This window comes from Emys orbicularis, chromosome 4 (assembly GCF_028017835.1).
Source record: "Emys orbicularis isolate rEmyOrb1 chromosome 4, rEmyOrb1.hap1, whole genome shotgun sequence".
In the NCBI taxonomy this organism is placed as follows: Eukaryota; Metazoa; Chordata; order Testudines; family Emydidae; genus Emys; species Emys orbicularis.
In genome coordinates, this window is record NC_088686.1 from 108934417 (window position 1) to 108953296 (window position 18880).

The following is an 18880-nucleotide window of genomic DNA, read 5'->3' on the forward strand; positions in this document are numbered from 1 at the left end:
TAAATCTGTTAAAAAGTAAGATTGCCCTATAGAATCATACTGTGCTCTTAAAGGTAGTAAAACACTGACCAATTTACATATGACCATAAATTGAAATTCTTGCTGCAGAGTACCCTGGGCTAAGGCTCGTCAGGCCTATTTTGGACGTGGAAAGAACAAGCAGTCTTTGGATGCTGTGGAAAAAGCAGCTTTCTTTGTGACTTTGGATGAAACTGAGCAGGGCTACAGGGAAGAGGATCCAGTGACTTCAATGGATACATATGCAAAGTCTCTTCTGCATGGCAGTTGTTACGACAGGTACAGCAATGAGCAGGTGGGAACAGTGCCTCATAGTCACAATGAGCAGGTGGCTATCAGCCAGGATGGGCAAGGATGGTGTCCCTATCCTTTGTTTTCCAGAAGCTGGGAATGGGTGACGGGATGGATCACTTGATGATTACCTGTTCTGTTCATTCCATCGGGGTACCTGACATTGACCACTGTCAGAAGACAGGATACTGGGCTAGATGGACCTTTGATCTGAGCCAGTATGGCCATTCTTATGTTCTTAGGTGGGAACAGTGCCACTTAGTCACGTTACTTTACTGAAGAGGATTCTGGTTCATGTGTAATGTAGTGTGGTGTTTACCTTTTGTGTGTATCCTTTAAATTGCACTGCATACTCTTGAGGGTTTTGGTCATCTGGCAATCAACTCATCATTTATTATTTTACCAGAGTGGTGTTTTTGTTCAATCTGCTACTTAAATCAGTCACTTTTTTCCCCATGTTTCTTAAGCATCATATGTACCTGTGTCTTACATTTCATAATTCACAGCCAGTTGTAGTGTCATAGTCATGCTGAAGTTCGTGAGTAACCACAATAAGCAACATTTAAGTTTGTGATGATGTTTGGCCCCCAAGAAAACTTTAAAATTTCAGATTTTCTTTTAGTTAAAAATAAATGCACTTGTCTATTTGAAAACTTAGAAATTTTCAATATCTGGATTTTTCAAACAGAAGTAAAATGGTTAAGTGCCTTTATTTATTATTACATAGTTTTTAAATACAAATCCTAATATACAGTTGTAAATTATAATCTAGCATTGCCAAATTCACTTGACAGGCAAAATTCACAGAAGACATCAGCTTGTTTAACTCTGTTCACTTTGGTGGAGTTGCACCTGTTTTTGCTTCTAGTGCATTTGGCCCAGTGAATTTATAGGCTGGTTATTTCTGTAGCATGTTTTTAAATCTTTTCTCTTCTATTCGTCACCTGGAATTATGTGCTGGTATATCTAATTGAAAGAGAGATTCAACAAGGTGTCACTTTGAATGAAAACTTTTAAACATACAAAAAAAATCTCCAATTTTTTTTTTTTTTTTTAGGTGGTTTGACAAAACATTCACTCTTGTAGTGTTCAAGAATGGCAAAATGGGCCTGAATACAGAGCATTCTTGGGCAGATGCTCCTATTGTTGGACACCTTTGGGAGGTGAGTGTTTCTATAGCTGACAAAGTAAGGTAATGGAAAGGATTATCTCATCTTGGTTGGTTCTGTTTTGTGAATCCTGAGGCTAAAGTTTGTTTAAAGCTATGCTTACTAAGAAAGTTGTGTGTCTGATATGTGAGTTCATAGTATTTCATGTGGGTACGCATGTGCTCCATATGCCTGAGACCAGAAAATTTTTCCAAGCAGTGTCCGTTGATTTGCCCCTGCACCTCTGCTCTCCTCATGCTTTGCACCAAGAGTATAAGGGATAGGGTGGACCTACTGCCTCTCCACTTCCTTCTTACTGCCATATGGCCTGTGTCAGAACCTCCCAGGGTCTGGAGTGTCTCCTTTTTTCTAGACTTCAAACATAAATATTTCAAAGTTTTATCTTTAGTGATAGTGTTTAGTTGTATTAATTTAGTTAGTTAGATTCTCCCCCTTCCTCCCTGGGAACCCGTCTGCCTCCTGGTACAGAAATTAGATTATGCCCAGAGCACTGGGCTTCAAAACTGTGTCCTTTGCCCTCACTCTTTCTTGGTCAGAAATGACCACCAGCGCTGCCTTAAAGAAGCACATATCTCCACGAGGTGCAATATCTGTCGCTCCATCCCTAGCAGAACCTGACAGCTGTTGCAATTCCACCTTAAAAAGCAGTTCATGGAAAAGGTTATTTGGACCCAATCAGACTTGGGCTGGGAGAGACACCTTCTCCCTTTCTCCTGTACATCATCCAGAGTCAGCAAGGAGCATGACAGAGGATGCAAAAGTCACAATACCCTGGACCTTCCACCTCAATCACCTCAACCCAACCTTCCCTCTTCTCCCCCCGCCAATAGATATTTTTGATGGGATGATTGGTGAACCACTATTGATGCCATTTTCATCCAATCCTTGCATATACTTGGTCATCTAGCACTCTTTTCCCACAGCTGGAGTGTAATAACAGACAAGAAAGTGCTGAATGTCATCCATTCCAGCTATATCATCACATTTCTCTCCGTACCCTCTCCAAAATCTCCTTCCCTATACCTCTTCAGGGACCATTCTCACGAGGAGATTCTCCTCCAGGGTGTAGCATCCCTCCTCCAATGGGGAGTGATCGAGTAGATGCCTCTTCAACGTCAAGGAAAGGGTTTCTATTTCTAGTAGTAGTAGCAGCACAGTTCAGACATAGTTGCTTTGCCATTGTCCTGTATTTAGACGACTGGCTTTTTGCGGGAAGGGTGTGCTTAGAAGCCGTTGCATCAGCCTCATCACTGCTTCATCTGTTATCCCTAGGAGTCTATGTAAACATGGAAAAGTCTATCCTGATACAAAAGCAGATTACAGAATTTATAGGAACAAGTCTAGACTCAATTAGGGCAAGGGCTTATCTCACGCCATGAACAACTTGATAGATCATATCATGCACAACCCTTGAACATTGGTTCAGATTTCCCTTTTTCTCTTGGGGTGTATAGCGTCCTGTTCTTCTGTCATGCCATTTGTCAGACTCCACCTACATTGCCTGTGGGCTTGGCTCCAAATAGTGTGTATATATACCAAGCAAGCATAACGTGAACATCAGAGTGAGGGCCTCACTAACTTGATGGAAAAATCCTGGACAAGTCTCTGTGGGTTCCTTTCCTATCCCTTACACCCAACAAGACAATAATTCTGGATGCCTCTCTGCTAGGCTGGGGAGCCTATGTGGACAGTAACGTGGTGCTGGACACTTGGATGAAATCAGAATGCATATAAATCTCCTGGAACTCTGGGCAGTCTGAGAGACTTGCAAAGCATTTCTACCATTCATCCAGTCTCACCATTTATTCATAGTGTCAGAAAATATTTCATACTGTCAGAAAATATAACAATCATATTTTACATAAACAACCAGGGAGGAGCGAGATCCATTCCCCTGGGTATAGAAGCAGTCACCTTATGGAACTGATTTTATCAAAAAACATAGCATGCTATCAGCAGTGTACCGTCCAGGAATCCAGAATTCACTGGTAGGCAGCCTCAGCAGGTATTTCACCATCAATCGCAAGTGAGAGCTATACAATTCACTAGTGAACAGCATTTTCACTTGTGGGGAAACCCCACTTGGGACCTGTTTGCTTCTAAGGCAAATAGGAAATGCAGCACATTACTCCAGGGGAGCTCAGGGAAAGCACTGCAGAGGCGATGTTCTCCTACTGCTTTGGACAGATCACTTCAGCTATGCTCTTCCCTCCCATTCCGCTACTAACTCAGGTTCTACAGATGATTCGACTGGGCAGGGCATAAGTCATCCTCAATGCCCCCAAGTGGCCTGGAGAATTCTGGTTTCCAAGTCTATTGCAAAAGTTGTCCCATCCACCTGTCAGCATTTGGTCCTCTCAGATCTCTTGACTCAGGAGAATGGCAGTCAAATATCCAAATCCGGATGCGCTTCATCTCACAGCTTGGTATGTGGATGGCATCAAACCTAGAACATACTCTCTGTGCAGAGTAAGAGGCGATCGGGGCGCTGGCGTGGACCAGCAGACACTGCTTGCAACAATTTTCAGGTCTCAATGTGCTTCCCTACATTGGAATACAGATAGGGACCACACACCTCGAAGAACTCAAGTTACAAAGGTAGATAACTTCCCGTTATCTTAATTTGCACATATAGTTGTGCACAAAGGTTTATTTGGTTTATAATCTGTGACATGCATTTCACTTAACTTGTGTGCATATTTCTGAAGTTCTTACTTTTTGTGCTTTATATGAAATTGTGATTGTGAAGAATTTGAGGAAGCATACTATCAAGGCTGAACACTCTTCTAAACCATTCTTTGACAGGGCTGCAGATTGACATGTTCAGGTTGTTCATTGTTATGTATACTTTCAGTGAGTGGAGTGAAGAAGTGCCCTCCCCCCCTTTTTTTTTAAATGCCCATCTGTTTCTCTGTCTCATGGCCCTCCTATTTTATTTCATTGTCAACACAGTTCATTGCCCCAAAACATTGTTTGATCTTTTCACCTTTTAGAGTTTAAGCATATATCCACCCTTTTTACTCTAACAGCTCTCAAAACCAGTACAAAAAGGGTAAATTGGTTGCTTTGGAGACCATTTCAACTTTATTTTACATTTGGCTGTTATACATTTGTCCAAAGTGATTTGTCTTTTTCATACATTTTTGGTATTAGCTAGTAGTTTTTAATATTTCAGCAGGGAATATCCACATCTAAAAGCCTAGTAGTCTTTCTGTCGTCCCTAATTAGAAATTGCAAAGGGATTCTGGGACTGAGATTGCCCCCAAGAGTCTAATTCTGACTAGCTTTTCTATTAATCACTAGAGAGGAAAAATTCTTCTAATTCTTGTTTTAGGGAAGCCCTGACTATTATTTGTTTATCTCCTTTCCTTAATATAGGTGCTTTTAGGGTGTGGAAACAACTTCTTGCTAGTATCTTAGAAGCCCAAGAATAAATTGAATTTGGTTTAATTTTCTAAAGGATTAACTACTGCTAGCTGATTATGCCTAAAGATATAGTAAATTAATTATTAGATTCTAAGTACCAGTTGTGTACCAAGTGGTTGGCATGTTCTATCTGTCCAGTGGAGAAACTCAATAAGAAGCAAAAGGTTGAAGGTATACATGGAATAACAGGTTTGTTACAAAGATGCCCTGTTCTGTACTCAGTGTGTGCTACCACTGTGTTGACCAGATATCAAATATCAACTTGGACTCATGTTGAGAAGGAGAATATAGACATCAGTGGGACAGTCACTTTCTTCTCTAGTCTAGTTTACTGTACTGCTGCTGCTGAGACCTACACAAATTTATGGAAAAGGTCTTTATTGCATTTGTGGTAAGACATACTGTGGAACTTCCATTTTTACAGTAAAACGGTTTCTGTTCATTTAAGAAATCAAATATTTCTACCATAAATACTAGCAGTCTATAAAAAGTGCTTACAATAAACATAAAAAAACAAGAGGCAGCATTCATGTATTTATTATCTAGATATTTTTACAAGTCTTTATCTTATAAATCAAGAGGCAGCTTATCTAGAATCAGGCTAATATCCCAATAGCTCAGTCTCTGCTTTTGTTAATGCAAGGTTCTGGTTTAAAGTAAACAAATCCATTGTGGTGGCACTTTAAGAAAACTCCTGCACCAGAGCTGCACGCCTGGTCTAAATACTAGAGAGAGAAATTGAATGTTCAGTGCATTAATGAACATATGTCTGCAGATACTGTTTTGCGTTCTGAATCTAGTAATTAATATTTCTGTAGGTTGAAAATGGAATTGTTAGCCTAACTCCAAAATGAAATGCATTTGAACTCTATAACCTGAAACTCTTTATTGTACAATACATGTAGTTACATATGTCTTGTTCTTTGCAGAATGTTATGTCTTCTGATTGCCTTCAACTGGGCTATACAGAGGATGGTCATTGCAAAGGAGGCATCAATCAAAATATTCCTTTCCCCACCAGACTACAGTGGGAAATCCCTGAAGAAGTGAGTGCAAAACCGCAGCTAAGTTCTTGAGTTCATTTTACTTCTCTTAGTCAGTAGTTACCTTACAGAGAAGATAATTTGCCCCTCTATGCTTCAGTTCATTTGAGCCTTTTCAGAGGTTCAATTATATGTGTTTCACATGAGGAGCCTTGGAATAAGAGACAACCACAGCAGTTGGGTTTCTTAAACTGAGAGGACTTTTAATAAAGGCTTTCCTTCAAAAATGTTCAATTTTTTGCCCAGATTACTAGTAGGACCTTAACTAGGTTGCACTTGCTAATTTGTGCATACCAGCATTGAAAAATGGCCATCCATAATTTTTCAAAGATTTAACAGCAGCACTCTAGTGTCATTAAGATTTCATTATTTCATTCAACTTATGCTCCAGAGCACTTGTTTGCTATGTAATATAAGCAATTGTCCATTTATAGCTTACCTAAAATACATGTTGTTCTACAGTAACCGTTCATTTTTAATTACTCACTAATACATAAAACTGTGAATGTAAGTCAGTTGAATAGGGGTGTCTGCAGAAAATGGAGTATATTCCCTTCTTTCCTTTCCTGTATTTTACGTGGGGCCCGAGGAACCAGAAGGCTTTATAAATGTAATCATATAATACTATTTAAGCTCTAGTCACTTAGAAAACATTTCAGAATATGAAAATCAGAACAATTTTGCTGGATTCCTGGAAGCATATGGGAGTTTAAATAGCTTTCTGGTCAGATTTTTTTTAGCTATTTATTTAAGGCGGGGGGCAGAATATATTATTTAGCTATAAATAAAATATATGAATGAGCTTTTTATCATTTTCTTAAAGAAACAGTGCAATTTTGTATTATGTATGTATTTTAAAAAATGTGTTGCTGTTCTTAGTGCCAAGAAGTGATTGAGAGGTCCCTGTGCACTGCGAAATCTCTAGCAGATGATGTGGACTTCTGTTCTTTTCCCTTTGATGCTTTTGGGAAAGGGTTAATCAAGAAAGCCAAAATAAGCCCCGATGCCTTTGTGCAACTTTCCCTTCAGCTTGCTCACTATCGGGTAAGAACCAACAGCATCTGGTTACTTATAGAATGTCATAAAAATGGATATAATAAAGCTGTACCATGGCTAAAAATATACAGACATCTAAGATGCTTAGGCTTCAATCCAACTTCTACTAAAGTCAGTGGAGACACTCCCTTTGACTTCAGTGGGAGTTAGATCAGGCTCTAAATGGCCTGCTAGCTGGAAATTCATGATTCCGAAGGTCATTTTTATGACACACACACACAGAGATTGTTTGCTGCTTAATTAGTGATCTATTTACAGAAGTCCTGCACTTAAAGGAAATGGATTTGATTATCTAGTAGGTATTTTTTCATATGTAACATCTGTTATCCTAAACCATACAAATTTACTTTAACGTTTTTTAATCATATATGTTTGGTTACTCCAATAGCGTTCATAGATATTTGGACTGTGGTTTTCTTTCCTCTTTGGTTAATCCTCCGTCTGTAGTATGCTTTTAGACACATTTCTGTGACAGAAAGATTCCCCATTCCTATTGTTGACTTCGCTTGGTAGCTTTTCTCAGTTTAAGGTATTTGCACTCCATTTTTCTGATGCTGTTGTAGATGGAATCTCTTTTTAACATGATCATAGAAATTTAGATTTTCTCACTACTGCAGCCAATTTTCTCATCCTGAATTCTGAAAGTATCCATGAATGCCCCTTGTCAGGCAACCACCCCGAGCAATAGTTCATGTCATTATTACTTGCAGCCATCATTAGAAGGAGTAACTGGCTTGCACACCTGTCCTGACTTGTGTTTTAACCAGAAAGCTGCTGATACATATTAATTGGTGATGTGTAACTTCCTTGGTAAATTTTAAAATCAGTGCATGGGCTGTAATGTGCCCAAGTACAGTAATATGTAGGAACCTTTCCATTGACTGTTCAAATGGGCTTTGGATCAGGCCCTGTCAAGCTATAGAGGATTATGAAGGAAAAAAATGTGTGGGATAGTTTTTGTTAGGCTTTTGGTTGCTTTTATCAGAAATTCTGGGAAGTAGTTGTTGAGCCAATTTTGTTTTCATAGACTTTAGGATACAGACTGTGTTTCAAGTTTTAGGATGAATGGATAAATACTTTAGTTTGGTCAATTTAATTTATGGTGTGGTTTTTTTTTTATTATTATTAGTTTCTGTATGCTTGCCTTGATCTGCTGCTTTATAACACCAGGTTTAGTCTGAGTAGATTTTTCAATCTTTGTTTTTTGTCTCCAAGGACATGGGAAAATTTTGTTTAACATATGAAGCCTCTATGACCCGCCTGTTTAGAGAAGGCAGGACAGAAACAGTGCGCTCATGTACTACTGAATCGTGCAATTACGTTCGAGCCATGGAAGATCCAACCCAAAATGTAAGTTCATTGCAGCAATTCATGATAAATTCTCATCAATTTTGTGTACATATATAGGTATCTGGTAATAAAACACAGACTTCCTGTGACAGTACACTAGATTGCTTTACTGCATTGTCTACCAACCCAGAAATAACATTAACTATACAAATAAACCCCATAATAGGCAGGGCTTTGGAGCAGAGCCCGGAGATGAAGTGCAGACCAGTAGGTTTTTGCCTGGAGCCGGAGCGGAGCAATTCAAAAATTTGATTGCTCCAAATCCCTGATAAAATGGTTTTAAATGCTTAGGAACTACTATATCTTTCTTTCCTTAATGAGGAATAAATATCTAAGTTTGGATCTACACTGCAAAGTTTTGTATGCATAGCTATGTTGGTCAGGGGGTTGAAAAAACAGTACCCTCTATCTGACATAGCTATGCCAGTAAAACCCCCAGTGTAGACACAGCTATGCCGAAAGAGTGCTTCTGTCAGCATAGCTAAGGTTTGGGGATGTGGTGGTGTCATGCCAACAGAAAAACTCCTTCTGTTGGCATTTACTGCATATACAATAGGGGACTCTGCCTGCATAGCTACACCAGCAAAGCATTTGTAGTATAGACAAGGCTTAAATGCAGACTAGTGATGATCTGTACTTCTCTATCATTGCAGCAGGATTTCAGAATTGTTACATAAAAAGAGAACCGCAGTAATTAAAAAACAAAAAGTGACCCTTTTCTTTGCAACTCAAGATTTTCACAAATATAAATCAATTATCATTTTTAAGCGAAAATGTGTTCTCTTCTTAGAAGGAGAAACTGAGCAAATTAATGCTATTGCAAGGTAATTTTCTGTTATGCAAAGTACTGTGCTAGCTATGTTTGTGTTTTACTTTAAGGAATAAATATTTGGTAGTGGTTGTAATCAGTGATGAGCTGCCAAAATTTTAACAACCGGTTCCATATAAAAAATTCTGATTTAAGGGATGTGCCACAGTATGTATTTTTTGGTACCTTTCTCCATAAGAAGTGGCAATGCATTGAGTCATTGGGAGTCCTACTTAACAATAAAAAATACGTCCGTATTTTCCCGGGACAGCGATTTAAGAACCAAAAAGCCTGACCTGTCTGGGAAAATACGGATGTATGTTAACCCTACCTAAAGTTCTTCTTTAAAAAGATGGGCCTGAACTAGAAATGAGCTCCGTTTCACATGTGTGGGTCCCTGCCACTCCCTGGGTGTGGTGTGCACATGTGTGGGTCCCAGCTGCTCCCTGCCCCCTCATTGAAGCAGGTGTGCAGGGTTACTGCCCTGGGAATTGCAGGGCACCAGTGGACGTGGGGCCGGCTGCAAACGGGCGTGGGGCAGGGCTAGCTGGAGGCAGGGGGTGCAGGGCTGGCTGCGGGCAGGGCAGGGGCTGGCTGGAGACAGGGGGTTGTGGGGCGGGCTGGCTGGCTTCGGGCAGGGCCGTAGGGGGGTGCGGCGGGGGCTGGCTGCAGGCAGGGCAGCGGGGGCTGGCCGCAGGCAGGGGCTGGCTGCGGGCAGGGTGGCAGGTACTCACGGGGAGAGCGGCTCGGAGCAGCCCGAGCAGCAGGACGCAGCCCAGGCCCAGCAGAGCAGCTGGGGACCCACCAGGCAGCAGCGGGAGCCCCAGGGCCAGCGGTTGGGGGAGCAGCAGCAGCAACAGGGCCCGTGCCCAGGGCCAGGCGGCGGCCCACATGGCTCCCACAGCCAGCGCCCCCGGCGGCCGGAGGAGGAATTACATCACTTCCTGGCCGGAGCCCATCAAAGCCGCAGCGCCCCCTTGCAGGGAAGCGGGTTAACAACCGGTTCTAAAACTGCTTCAAAATTTAACGACCGGTTCGTGCGAACCGGTGCAAACCGGCTTCAGCTCACCACTGGTTGTAATAGTATGAATGCTGACAAGGGAACACAAACATTTCTGGATGACATCCTCTGATAATACCAGTAATACACTCTAGCTAACATAGACATAGAAGAAAATTATTGAACTGTAGTGTGGCTCTTAACTATTTAATCTAAAAGCTTCCTTCCTTTCCCCTCAGTATTTCTGCTAGTCTGTTGCAAATAACTGCAAAGTCACAAATGTAGCATTATGACCTCACTGTGAGACTGAGCAAGAGAACTCCGGGCCTTGTTATGGGTAAAAGCTTGGGGGGGGGGAAGGTTGTGTGGCTTTTTTACACAGATGTTTAATAAGTAAATGTCATGGGAAAACCTAAACAGTTAAAAGGTAAATGGAATACAGTCTAAGTAAAAGTTTTCTTGACTGTGAATATCTCTTTAAGTGAAGCAGATAGTTCTGCTGCTGCACAGTTGGTAGGGTAAAGTCCTGTTTTACAGCTGTGCAGTGCAGGTCAATGTCTTGTGAACAAACTGTATTAAGATAAGAGAAAACATGTTCATTTTACGCAAGAATTGCCCACATACTGCTCAGTCCAACAATGTGAAAGGTGGAAGTGAGGACACGTACAGGCTGAATGACATCAGTTGAAATTGTCACTTTTGAGTTTACAACTACAAGTAGGCATATTGCTGAAGACACCTTTGTGACACCACCATTGAATGAGTCCAGTTAACATCATGTTAAATACCATCTTTGCAACTTCTTCATATTATGTAGTTTTAAACAAAAATTCACAATTGAAATGGTTACTTTACCCTATGATCTCTTACTTGGTGCTCTCAGACTGATAGTGTAAAGTACTACAATATGTCATGTTTCACAAGATCGCTGGTGCTTTCGATGAGCTTGGAAATTACTTACCTGATTTTCAGATGTGCTGAGCACTCACAGCTCCTATGGTCTTCAGTTGGAGTGCTAGCAATATTGAAAATCAGGCCTAGAATTCAAACTTAATTTTTAGAATTGTTTTTATTTATGCAGTATGAAAAGTGCTTTTCACCCTGTGAACTTACTGAATGCCATGCCAGAAAGTCACTGGAAACTGGGTGTGCAGCATCTATGAAGATCTTTCTTTAGGTGCCTAGATTTGAAAATCTGGGCCAGGGCTCATTTCAGAAAGTTCTGTGACAATGTCCTATTATTTGGCCAAACATTTTAAAGGTAAAGGTTATAGCCAAGGGTTTTTTTATTACAGTAGGTCAGATGATTCAACCATCTCAATCACTTACAACTTCTCCAAGTCGTGAATGGGCTTTTCTGAAGGCAGTACTTCAGCCTCTGACAGGATGCTGTTTCTACTAGAATACTTTTTTCTTTTCTTTATTTCTACATCTGATTTTTCCTCCCCGTTTTTCCTGATCTCTGTTACTTCTCCTTTTCTTTCTGTTTTTTTCCTGCATCCCCCTGTGCGCCTTTCCAGCCACCCGTGTTTTTCTATCCCGCTCTTTGCCACTCTTCCCCTTCTTCTATTGAATGCTATCATTATCTCAAATAACTAACAGGAGAAGTATTAGCAGCTTCTTATGCCAAACCAAGTAGGCTGTCTAATACCCTATACAGATAGTACACCATGCTGTGATGGGAGAGGGCTAGGGAAGAAGTGACAAATTATCATACTCTGAGATAGCACACTGGGTGTATGAAATAATCTGACAGAATGTGCTTGACTATCTAGAAAATGAGTGTTTTATTTAGTAACTAAAATCTTCTATTGCCATTGACTGCACTATCAGCCTCTTAAAATAGCTGTTAAGCTCCCAGTTCTTTCATCAGTTCAATAAGACCTGCTTTTTATAGCTGTCTAAGCAGAGTAATACAAAAACAGAGTAAGATTAGATTTTTTTGTTCTATAATCTCTCAGGAAGCTTGATTTGATTAGATGCACAATGAAGACGCAAACTTCATAGGGCTAGTATTGTAATCATATCTCATGCTGTACCTGATTCAGTGAGTTATATCACACGTTTTCTACCAGAAACTATTGACATATATGCTAACTCCAGAAATTGAAATGTTTTAAAACTAGAAAAATTGGATTAAAAAAAAAATCAATCCCACATCACTTCAAAGTTCCTTTCCTGATGTTGGTGGTAGTTCCTCATAGCTGGTTTTTGTTGCATACTTTGTTTTGTACTTGGCTTTTAGTGCTGCAGGTTGAGACCAGTCACTGTAATTTTGAGTTCCCAATTTAAATACCTTCTGTCTTTTTCCTTGGTGTTTTTTTATTATTATTATTCTTTAGAATGAAAAGAGGTGTAAACTACTCAGGATTGCTGCTGATAAACACCAGCACTTGTATCGCCTTGCCATGACTGGTGCAGGCATTGACCGCCATCTGTTCTGCCTTTATGTGGTGTCCAAATACCTTGGTGTTGAGTCTCCTTTCCTTAAGGAAGTAAGTAACCTTTCTTCATTGCTATCCAGTAGTGCAGCTTCATCAAGTAAACAAAAGATTAGTTATCAATAATTAGCTTTTTCTGATACGAGTTTACTATAATTTTATGTTAAAATGTGTAGTTCTAAGGAAAATGTGAGATTGAGTTGGTTACCCTGACATTTTGAAATATGTTAATGAATGCTAATTTGGCCCTGGTCTACACAACAAAATTACTGCGGTGTAACTATGTTGCTCAGGGGTGTGAATACTCTATACCCCTGAGCGATGCAGTTATACTGATCTAAGTACTGGCGGAAGAGCTTCTCCTGCCGACATAGCTACCGCCTCTTGCAGAGGTGGAGTTAAGTGTTAAGTCTTCACCAGAAGCACTACAGTGGCACAGCTGCAAATTTGTAGTGTAGATCTTCCCTTAGTATTATTCAGCTTTATAGGAGACTAGATAAGCTACAAAGACACAACTTGCAGAAAACTATTGTTGTAGAGTAGTAAGTGTCAGCAGTGGTTCAAAGAGATGTGACAGGTATTGCAAAAAAGGAATGATTGATAGCGATAAAGGCAGTGGAGTTAGGCTTTTAATTTTTCTCTAGATCACATTACTTACATGTAAGGTGAAGTCACTGTAAAATATCACCCTTTGAAGTTAATGTTTGCTTAGGAAACCGCATGTGTGGAGATATATAAATGTTACGGATTATCACACTAACAGAAGAGTATTACCTTGATCAGTGATTCTCAACCCACGGCCCAGCTAGCACACAGCTGCGGCCCAGCTGTGTGCTTAAAAAAATCCAACCACGGCTGCCTGGCCCTGTGCGCGGCGGGGTCCAGGTCCCAGCTCTGGCTGCCCCACCCCGCACGTGGCACTCTTGGCCCCACTCTGTGGAGGAGTCTTTGGGCGGGGGGCATAGAGGTCTGTAGGGGGCTTAGCGGGGTGGGCGCTATGGTTCTCAACCTGCGGCCCATGTAACACATTGTGGGCTGCATATGCAGCCCACAATTATAAATATAGGTTGAGAACCACTGATCTTCTTTAGTGAAATTAAAGAACCTTATTATATAGTTTGGGTTTGTAAGTTCTAGACATGGAAAAATGGTGCAGTATTGCATTTGCTTTCTCATAGATGACAAAAATTCTTTGCTGCTTCATTCCATAAAAGATTAATCACGTGTGTGATCATTGTCTGGGTCACAGAGATTAATGAATGTAATGATCAGGCTGAAGAGGAAAACAACTTTTTGCAGTTTTCCTTAGTCCTGTCTTGAAACTGATGTGCTATAACTAGAGATTACACAGAACTCTTACTTTTTTGTAAGGGTTACAGTTTCTTAATACTTTACTGTTGCAAATCAAGGGCCTGACCCAAAGCCCGTTGAAGTCCATGGGAATCTTTTCACTGACTTTAGTGGGCTTTCGATCAGATCCCTAGTGATCACTCTTCTTATTTCAGCAAGCCTTTTCCAAGCATGATACTAACAGGAACTTATCTGTTTTCTGTATGGGATCAATGTCAAGGCCTTGTGTGCTGCTTTTTTTTTTTTTTTAAACATAGCTTGTCCTGAAATATAGATAATTCATTTTAACCTGTTCATTCCATTGGGAATGTTTATTGGAGTTCATATTTAGTAGTAGTGCTTTATTAAGCAAAGTCTTGTAGCTTAGCTTGATCACAACTACTTAATTGCAACACACAAGCTGCCCATATGCACATTACATTACTCTGGACTTCATATGCTCTAAAGGTTTTGTCAGAGCCTTGGAGGTTGTCAACAAGTCAGACACCACAGCAGCACATTGATCTGGAGAAGAACCCTGAGTTTGTATCCAGTGGCGGAGGCTTTGGACCTGTAAGTTTGGGGTTTTTTAAAACCTATTTTGTAATGCATACTTCTTAAACAGGGGCTTAGTTTGTATGCTCCTAACTTGAAACTTTATCTCAGTAATAAGACTGAAGACTTGTTGGGGGATTCTGAAAGCATGTGTGTTAATGTTTTCCTTTTGTATGTATGTGCTCAGGAGAATCTGTTGTCTTGGCTTTGTTCTTTTCTTTCAGACTAGGTAAATTGGGTGGGTCTTGCAGAGGAATCCAGGTATGCTAGGCAGACATAACTATACCATGAAATCTGGTGGATGGGGGCTTACTTCACCTCTTACTTGTGGTATTTGTGTTCATTATGACATATTCCCATTTTTTGCTGAACAACCATTGAGAACACAGAGTAGCTGCAGATGAAGGCTCATATGTACTGTACCTATTTTTGTTAGATTCCCCCCAATCAGAGGCGGGGATTGCAGTATATATGCTATGTGATACTGTACTCTGACCAGCTAATGAGCCTGAAAATACCTTTAAATCACATCCTTGGTATGATTTTTATCTTTTCTCCAGTACATTGAGATACGTTTTTTTTTTTTTTTTTTAAATTGCAATGTCATAAAATAAAAGAGCTCCCCAAAGGGGTGTTCAAATTAGGAGGCTTCGGCATTTTTTTCCAAATAAGACTTTTACCTACTCAACAAGACGAAGTGAAACTTTCCCCGGCAGCGTTTGAACCTCTGAAATCCTTTCTATGGGGTAGTTTGACTTGAGAAACGTTTCATGAACCACAACATCCAGATTATATATGGCCAGTAATTGGTATCCAAAAGAGGACACTTGCCAACAAAGAAATGTGTCTCAGCCATAAGGATTTCAGTCCATTCTTACTTGTCTTTTCATTTTTGTTCTTACTTATGTTCCATTGTCTCACTCATCATATTCCTTCTTCCAGTTCCTTTTTATTATTTCTTTTGTCTTGCCCCTGAATGTTCTCTTCGCTTCTAAATGGGCTCCCCTCCCCTTGCGACAATGGAAGCCCAAGGACTCATTACTTCCTTACTTCCTAGTTTCTCTGCTCTTCTTTTAATGCTCTACAGAGCACGACCCTGTAGTATAAAGGAAGAATACTAGGGTATCAGACTGCTCAGCAAGAATGGGAGATGCCCCCACGTGCAGGGAGGATGCATTACATTTAATAAGTAGGAGGTGCACAGCTGGACAGTCCTTCCTATGTGTATTATAGGGTCTGTCCCATGGAGCTGCATTTTGACACTTGGATGGTCATGTGCTGATAATATTGAAGGCAGACCATTTAAACTGTTCTGTGTTCCTCTAAATAGCAGTAATTCTTTGAGCTGAAGCATCATTAAACATACATTAAAACTTATTTTTGCATTACAGCAGAGGTTGTTAACCGGGAGGTATATCAAACTTTTTAGAGAGCCACTGCAAGCCTTCTGACAGTAATTATAGTAAAAGTGAGGGGCCAAATTTGGCCTGGCTGCCTGTTGTGACCTGACATGGAGGGGGAGGGGGGGACTCCAAGTTAAAAAATAAAAAAACTGCCAAGGTGAAGCATGGTTCAGAAAAGGTCAAGAATCCCAGCTTTAGAGAAAACTTCAAGTTATTTTAATACCTAGTTATAGAACAGGAATTGTGCTGTTATATATGAGTGTATTAAACCTATTGCTAAATACTTTTTCCACAGGTTGCTGATGATGGTTATGGTGTGTCTTATATTCTTGTGGGTGAACACCTCATCCATTTCCATGTGTCCAGCAAATTCTCTTGTCCTGAGACAGTAAGTGTGAAGTAAAATTACAATTCTATTAACCTTTCCTACACAGCTCAGTAGTGATTACATTTTCAGATTCGTTTGTGAAATGTCCCTTGAGTCATATTTTTAAAAACATATCTGAATCTGTAGTATATGGCTTCTCTGTGATTACTCCTGCTGACTTTTTTAGATCTGCTGTGAATCTGTTTTTCTCAACTTGTATGTGTTGAATATCTTTATAAACAATGGAAGCTGCCCCCATTCAAGTTCATCCAGACTTTCATACACCATGAAAATATATGGCCTGATCTTTTTCTCTCACATGCAGTGTCATGGGACTCGTGTAAGATAGTCCTTATCCATCCAGTAAACACCACTGGTGGATTCTCACTTTTTAATACTGCACATCTTTCTTCAGGCCTTCCACTAGTTGGAGGCATTGGAGCTTTAAGACAGTGCAGAATGTATGCCACCTCTTTCTGAAAAAAAGTATCTCCTAGTCTAAACTATAGTATGTGAAGCTTGTCCAGTTATTGTGTTGATCAGTATTTAATAAACGTGTAGTATATTCTGAAGCTTTTAGTGAGAGTCATCCATTAGGATCAGGTGGGAATATACTGTGATACAGGTTGAGCTTCAGTCATTCATTTTATTTTTTTACTGTGTTTCTATAAACCTGCTGAATTTTAGCCACATAGATGATCTCATCATCTTGTTGGGACTGATCTCCTAGATAATTTAAGGTATCTTAGCGATGCTTCCAGTGCTACTATTCCCTATTCATAAATGGATTAGGACATAAATTGTTGTCCTTGGATCATGCAAATTCATCCTTTAGTTGCCTCAGGTTTTTTGCCTTACTCATCAGTGAAGTCAGAGTTCCACACCAAGAAGGAAGCACTTTTTATTAGTGACCTTGACTTCAATACTATTTCTACACCCAGTGTGCACTGTGTTCAGTTTTATAACTGTTTGGTCCTATTTTTAATCTTAATTCCTTCCTTTCATTATTGATCTTTAACTTACAAGAAGGAAAACTGGTCTGGTTCACAGTTTATTATTAATAGACTAGAGCATTGTTGTACAATTATTTACTATAGTTTTCATAACCCTCTGGTGCCAGAAAGATAAGAGATCCCAACACAACCTCAAGTACAAAATGTATTTGTGACGGGTTACCCCCCCCCCCCCGGTGCCACCTGATGTACTGGGGTACCATTGAGCCTGCCTGTTCCACAGCCTGGGCTCCCTGACACTGTCCTGCTGAGCCAGGCCCTCAAGCCTACTCCTGCACACACATAAGTAGGGACGCGCCCAGCTGCAGAAAGACACAGACACTGAAATCAGCTCTGCCTGGGAAGACTCAGCTAGCGAATTGCGCAGCAGTCGAGTGCACACCACTCTCTGGAGTGCAAACCCAAAATTGTATCGTCTTGCGTTGCACAGAGGACTGACTGTGCAGTGTAAGCTCATGAAAATTACTCCCTCCCTCATTGTGGAGGAAGATATGCACAGCTTTTTGCCCCCCCAGTTATGAAAACTGGTTTTAGAGAAAACAAAAACAAGTTTATTAACTACAAAAGATAGATTTTAAGTGATTATAAGGGATAGCAAACAGATCAAAGCAGATTACTGAGCAAATAAAACAAACACGCAAACTAAGCTTAATACGCTAAAAAAACTGGTTACAAATAGTAATTTCTCACCCTAAATGTTGTTTTAAGCAGATTGCAGAGGTTCTTAAAGGCAAGCTGCTCTTGCTTGCAGATTAAAACTCCAGGTATTTCTTTCACAGGCCAAACACCTTCCCAGCCTGGGCTCAGTCCTTCTCCCCCTCCACTTTATCTTTGTTTCTTAGGCCTTGTCTACACTGGCAAGTTTCTGCACAGTAAATCAGTTTTCTGCGGTGTAACTCCTGAGGTGTAGACACTGCCAAGCCACTTAGTGCGCAGAAACTCCTCAGTTGCAGCGTTGCAAAAAAACCACCTCGATGAGCGTTATAAGCCTTACAGCGCAGAGGATCCAGCGCTGTATTGGCAGTGTAAATACATTACAGCGCAGAAAGCAATCAATTGGCCTCCGGAAGGGTCCCATAATCCCTCAAGTGGCTGCTCTGCTCATTGTTTTGAACTTGGCTGCCCTGGAGATATGCACCCCTCCCCTTTCAAAGCTCCGTTTCTGACAGCCGTTGCGTGCTGTGCTGATCTGTTCCGGGACACAAAGCAAACCATTAATGTGGAATGCTCATGCTATTGAACACAGAGACAGGCGTGTGTGTGTGAGAGAGAGAGATTGCTGTGAAGAAAGTGTCCAGGGAGGGAGGCGGGGCTGATGTCGGGGTTTCCCACTCCCCCTGGCTCAGGACTGGTTGCTTCCTGCTGCTGTCTGAACTTAGAAAACAGCATGCTGACACACTCTATCCCCCAAAACACAGTGTCTCTCCTCCTGCTATACACACACACGCGCACGCGCGTTGAAAAGCAACTGGCAATGTAGTAGGATACCCATGGGACAATGGGATTGGGAAACCTGCATCATGTGATGCTGTGCCTGCCCCACGAGGCATTGCAAACCCTTCCCACAGCACCCTGCGGCCAGTTGCACAGTGGGATAGCTACCACAATGCA

The 18880-nt window shown here is 40.8% G+C and overlaps 1 protein-coding gene across 1 annotated transcript in view; it reads left to right on the top strand.

Moving 5' to 3' along the window:
- Nucleotides 1–18880, top strand: part of CPT1A (carnitine palmitoyltransferase 1A) — a 67998-nt gene that overhangs the window by 47832 nt on the left and 1286 nt on the right. The window contains exons 11-18 of the mRNA XM_065404441.1: nucleotides 109–297; nucleotides 1367–1472; nucleotides 5834–5950; nucleotides 6827–6991; nucleotides 8219–8353; nucleotides 12504–12656; nucleotides 14400–14504; nucleotides 16185–16277. Of these exons, the coding sequence (XP_065260513.1) occupies nucleotides 109–297; nucleotides 1367–1472; nucleotides 5834–5950; nucleotides 6827–6991; nucleotides 8219–8353; nucleotides 12504–12656; nucleotides 14400–14504; nucleotides 16185–16277 (1063 nt within the window). The remainder of the gene's footprint in view (nucleotides 1–108; nucleotides 298–1366; nucleotides 1473–5833; nucleotides 5951–6826; nucleotides 6992–8218; nucleotides 8354–12503; nucleotides 12657–14399; nucleotides 14505–16184; nucleotides 16278–18880) is intronic.